This window comes from Molothrus aeneus, chromosome 6, assembly GCF_037042795.1.
Source record: "Molothrus aeneus isolate 106 chromosome 6, BPBGC_Maene_1.0, whole genome shotgun sequence".
Taxonomy (NCBI): Eukaryota; Metazoa; Chordata; class Aves; order Passeriformes; family Icteridae; genus Molothrus; species Molothrus aeneus.
Genome location: NC_089651.1, coordinates 5998305 through 6002833, shown reverse-complemented (window position 1 = coordinate 6002833; position 4529 = coordinate 5998305). Strand labels below are relative to the sequence as shown.

Sequence of the window (4529 nt, the reverse complement as noted above, 5' to 3'; positions counted from 1 at the left end):
ACAGACTGTGCTGACACTAAATGCCACAAAAGACCATTATCAAACAGTCACAGGGTTTATATTCATTCAGAGAAAGATGTCTATTTTTTTTTTTTTTTACTTCTTTATAGATTTAAGTGAACTGCCTTATTCAAACGAAGTTTTTATTACAGGAGACACCCAGGGAGAATTTTCAGCTCACTTTCTAACTTGGGTGAGATGTAAAATTCATTCCCAAATGCAGGTACTGCAGGGAAAGTGGAACAGATGGGCAGCCTGCAGGACCCCAGCAAGGTGTGACACACTTAAAGGGCTCATTTGTAAAATACCCTGATTGCAGGAACCTAATAGGCCAGGGAGAACTTATTTGCGTGATAAAATGCTTTTAAACTCTATGTCCTTGTCTAGTTTTCCTTCAGGGATGGATTTCTGTAAAAGTCAGACTGACCATAATAGAACAGTCATAACAAAGCAAGACTGGCTGTTCTGGGCAGGTAATAGTAAATACAGTGCTGCTGTGAGTCATCCTCCCCAAAAGTGGTGTGTGAAGCTCAGAGACCTTTCTCTGTCCTTATTCTGGTCAAGAGGCACACATCCCTAACTTGTGAATGCAGGAAATACCCAAACACTACCCACAGACTCTTTTATTCCCATGGAAAATCAAGGAATGCATTCAAGTTGGGTTTGCATGGTTGCCAGCTAAAAATATTTGAATTTTCCCTGGAACATGAAAATATTTTATCTGAGATCACAGACATAAAAACACAACTCTGGAGCCTCATTCTGACATCCTAACAGCTTCTTTCCACAACACAAATATCCCTCACATAAGTTAAAAATGTGATCAGGACAGGAACCAGGACTGCATATACTGGGCTAGAAAAGAATGGCAAAGAGGAGTTCTTTGTGGTTTGACAAAATTCACATTCCTAGCTTTATTGCATCAATGAATAAACACATATGCAGCTCACTGGGTAAGACCTAGCTCAGAGAAAACCAATTAAAATTGAAAATTTCTCTGAAAAAAAAAAAAACCAAGAAAATAATCATGAGCTAAGAAACACTACAGCAGTGTCCCCACTGTTAGGAGTCCTCCACTGCCAGAGGACCAGCTTGCACCCCAAGCCATCACTTTGGGGGCTGACAGAGCAGTTTAAACACCTGACTGAACATTCCATTTCCAAAAAATAGGCTTCTCAACCTTCTTTCAGACTGTGAAATGGCTCAGCTATTTCTAAATGCCACAGAATCAAACCCAGTGACATGTGGGGAGAGACACTGTGACAGTAACCTTCACCACCCCTTCCTGAGTGTGTTTGGCTTTTCTTTTTTCCTCTCAGCAAGGCTTAATCTCCCTGTCTGGCTGAACATTAATCCTCTTTCACCAAGTCCCAAACTAATGCTTGCTGCATTAAGACACTGCAAATCCTCAAGGTATAAATTACACCCAATTCAGTATAAAAGGAAAGCAAAGGGTTTTCTTCTCACTACAGCCGGTGCTTCTAGGAAGGCAAGTAGAATACAGGTAAGTTCTCATCAGATCCTGATGGAGAAATCTTTTTTTTTTCATATTGCAAACTCTTAAAGTAATTAATTGCTTCTGAAAAATACATTATATTTTGCTCTTTCTCTCTCTTGCTTTCTTTGTCTGTCCTTACAGACAGGACACGTTCTCTCTCCAGAAACTTAGATTAAAAATATTTCATTGGATGTAGTATGGTATTCTGTTATTATTACCATTCTGCAGAGATTGCTGCCATGCCATCTCCATTGCATAGGAAAACCAAAACTCCTTGAGCAACAAATATAAGGAAGATTTATCTCATGTCCCTGTTCTCACTGATGATTCTGAACTCTTGCTGCTACAGAGCCACTTGGGGATAAAGCAGAGACTCAATTTCTCCCTGCTTCTCTAACTATTGGAAATAACTATACATTTTGCTCCAGCTGAGCTCTACTTTTTGCTTTATAGACAGGATGAAGACACTTAATTGCTTTGTGCTGCTCCTTTGCTGGAAAGCCATTTGCTGCAACAGCTGCCAGCTGACCAACATCACCATTGCTGTGGAAAGAGAAGAGTGTGAATTCTGTATCACAGTCAATGCCACGTGGTGCTCAGGATACTGCTTCACCAGGGTGAGACTCCTCATTTCAGGCACCAGAGTTGAATATTTCAAGTGATGGGTGGATACCCTGTTCCTGCAGTCCGTAGCAAACACAGACAGGATGAGCCTTGTGAAAAACAGGCTGAATAGCTGAGTAACACAAAAGTAGACACACAGCAGCACAGACAGAAGGGTGAAATAAATCATCATAAAATTCAGTTAATTAACTGGCTGCATATATTATGCTCATAGTGTATGACCACAGTTAGAAGAATGACAATCTGGATCTCTGCTCTGTGCTCCATTTGTGGTTGCAAGCAGATACAATAAAGCAGCCATTCCTACGTAGATTCCTCTGCTCTTTCAAATAATTTAGACTCAAGCAATTGACCTGAAAGATTGTCTGGTGATGGGATGACACAAATTTGCTGTTTCAGTCCTCCTGAAAGGGGAAATTTAAAGATCTAAATGAAATTAGATGAGTCAGATTCAAATGCTTTTGATCTCAGCGGGATTTTCCCATTTTATAAAAGCTCTGAAACCCAGCCCACAACAGATTTTAAAACTGTTATTCCCTTCCAATTTCAGGATCCAGTATATAAATATCCTCCAGTATCAACTGCTCAGCAGACCTGCACCTTCAAGGAGGTTGTGTATGAAACAGTGAAGATCCCTGGCTGCGGTGACCACCCCGAAGCTTTCTACTCCTACCCAGTGGCTACAGCATGCCACTGTGACAGCTGTGACACTGACACCACTGACTGCACTGTCAGGGGACTGGGGCCAGCCTACTGCTCCTTCAGCCAGAATGGAAGGAACCAGTGAGGGGCACTGGGCACAGCAGGTTGGCTCGGAATGTTCCCTGCTAGGTGAAGGTCCTGTTCGGGTTTCATTGGAAGGTAACAGGCTAGGTGTATTCAGCAACTGCCAAGGCTGAAACAAAGATTTTTAAGGCCTAAATCAAGAGCTACTGACTAAACTTCATGCCTTCTTTACTTAACCTATCATTTGCCTTAAAATCACTTTCCTAAGTCTATGAAAAATGCTGCTTTCAATCTCTTCTGCCTTTCCCCCTGTCTTTATCACAATTTTTGCTCCTTATATTCCTGTATTTCCACTGCCTGCTTCACAGAGATTAATCGATGATATTCTGTGCTGTCAAAAATTCCCAAGTTTCGAGTCTTTATAATCTCCTGCTTTTCATCTCTCCTAAGAGCACACTTATTTATCAAAGCCTTGCTGCTGGTTGTGTTAGCTGGACTGTAAACCTCCCTCAGCTGAGATTCTGACTGATTTTTCTTTGCTTTGTGTTCCATTTAGTCATCATGCTCTGCCAATAATAACAGCATGCATATTTAAAGAGCCAAAAATCTATGTTCAAGTGTTGAATGCCACCTGAATTCTTGTACTTTCTCAGTAAGGCTTGTTAGCTCAGCCTCACTGCAACACAAGGAACATGAACTCTGCTTCATACCTGGCTAACTTGAAGAAATCATCAGCTCTCTGTTCTCACCTGAGTGCAGGATGCAACAAAGAGCAATGTTCAGCATTATTTAACACAGGAGTCTCAAAAGTTGTTTAGGGATGGATCCAGAGGCACCTGACCCCAGCAGTGCAAACATGGTGTGCTCATGTGCCTTGAGAGCTGTGCACAGGAGTCCCTTCAGAGAATGGCAATTCACAGAACCCTGCAGCAACCCAGCTCTGCAAATATCAGGATGAAGTTGGGTCTGGAAGTGAGCTGGAGGACTGACTGAACCAGCATGGGAAATTACCTCATGTTACTAAGAAAGTTATATGAAGCCTACAGAATGAGATCCTAGGGGGAAAATGAGAATTCTTCACCAGAAAAATCCCCTGCACAGGCACAGGATGGAAACAGTGGATTCTGGAGCAGCCTGGCACTGCAGGCTTGGTGGTGCCAACAGCATGCAGCAGCACCCCAGAGCTGCAGGAACGTGGGGGTGCAAGGAGCAGAGCCCACAAGACACAAGCTACCTCCAGCACTCAGCTCTGCATGGCATGGCTGAGTGCTTCTTTCTGACAGAACTTCAGAGCTCTGAAAAACCAGAGAAAACTCACACAAGGAGAATGAGAATGGAGAAAGGCCTAAAAAAAAAAAAAAATCTTAGGAGAAAAAGATTATTTAAATAAATGTGGTTGTTTTGCTTAGGGGAGGGAACACTTAGGGGGAACATCAGCACAACATTTCACATCCTTGAAGGCTGTCAGACAGAGAAGAGCAGTCAGCTCTCTGTGCCCAAAGAGAGCAGAACAAGTGATGAAAGGTTCAGAGCAGGCACCAGCAAATCTCCTGAAAGCTACAGCCAGCCAGAGCAATGAGCTGGGAGAAGGAAGGAAGGGTGTGGGGTCTGTGGGTCAGTGAGCACCACAGGGCTCCAGAACACCTGGAACCTGTCGGGAACGCCAGGCAAAGCTCATTCA

At 42.9% G+C, this 4529-nt stretch overlaps 1 protein-coding gene across 1 annotated transcript; it reads left to right on the top strand.

The window, feature by feature from the left end:
* Positions 1 to 1956: 1956 nt before the first annotated feature.
* Positions 1957 to 2909, top strand: FSHB (follicle stimulating hormone subunit beta). Its single transcript, XM_066552510.1, has 2 exons — positions 1957 to 2115; positions 2673 to 2909. The coding sequence occupies exons 1-2, from the start codon at positions 1957 to 1959 to the stop codon at positions 2907 to 2909; spliced, it is 396 nt and encodes a 131-aa protein (XP_066408607.1).
* Positions 2910 to 4529: the final 1620 nt, after the last annotated feature.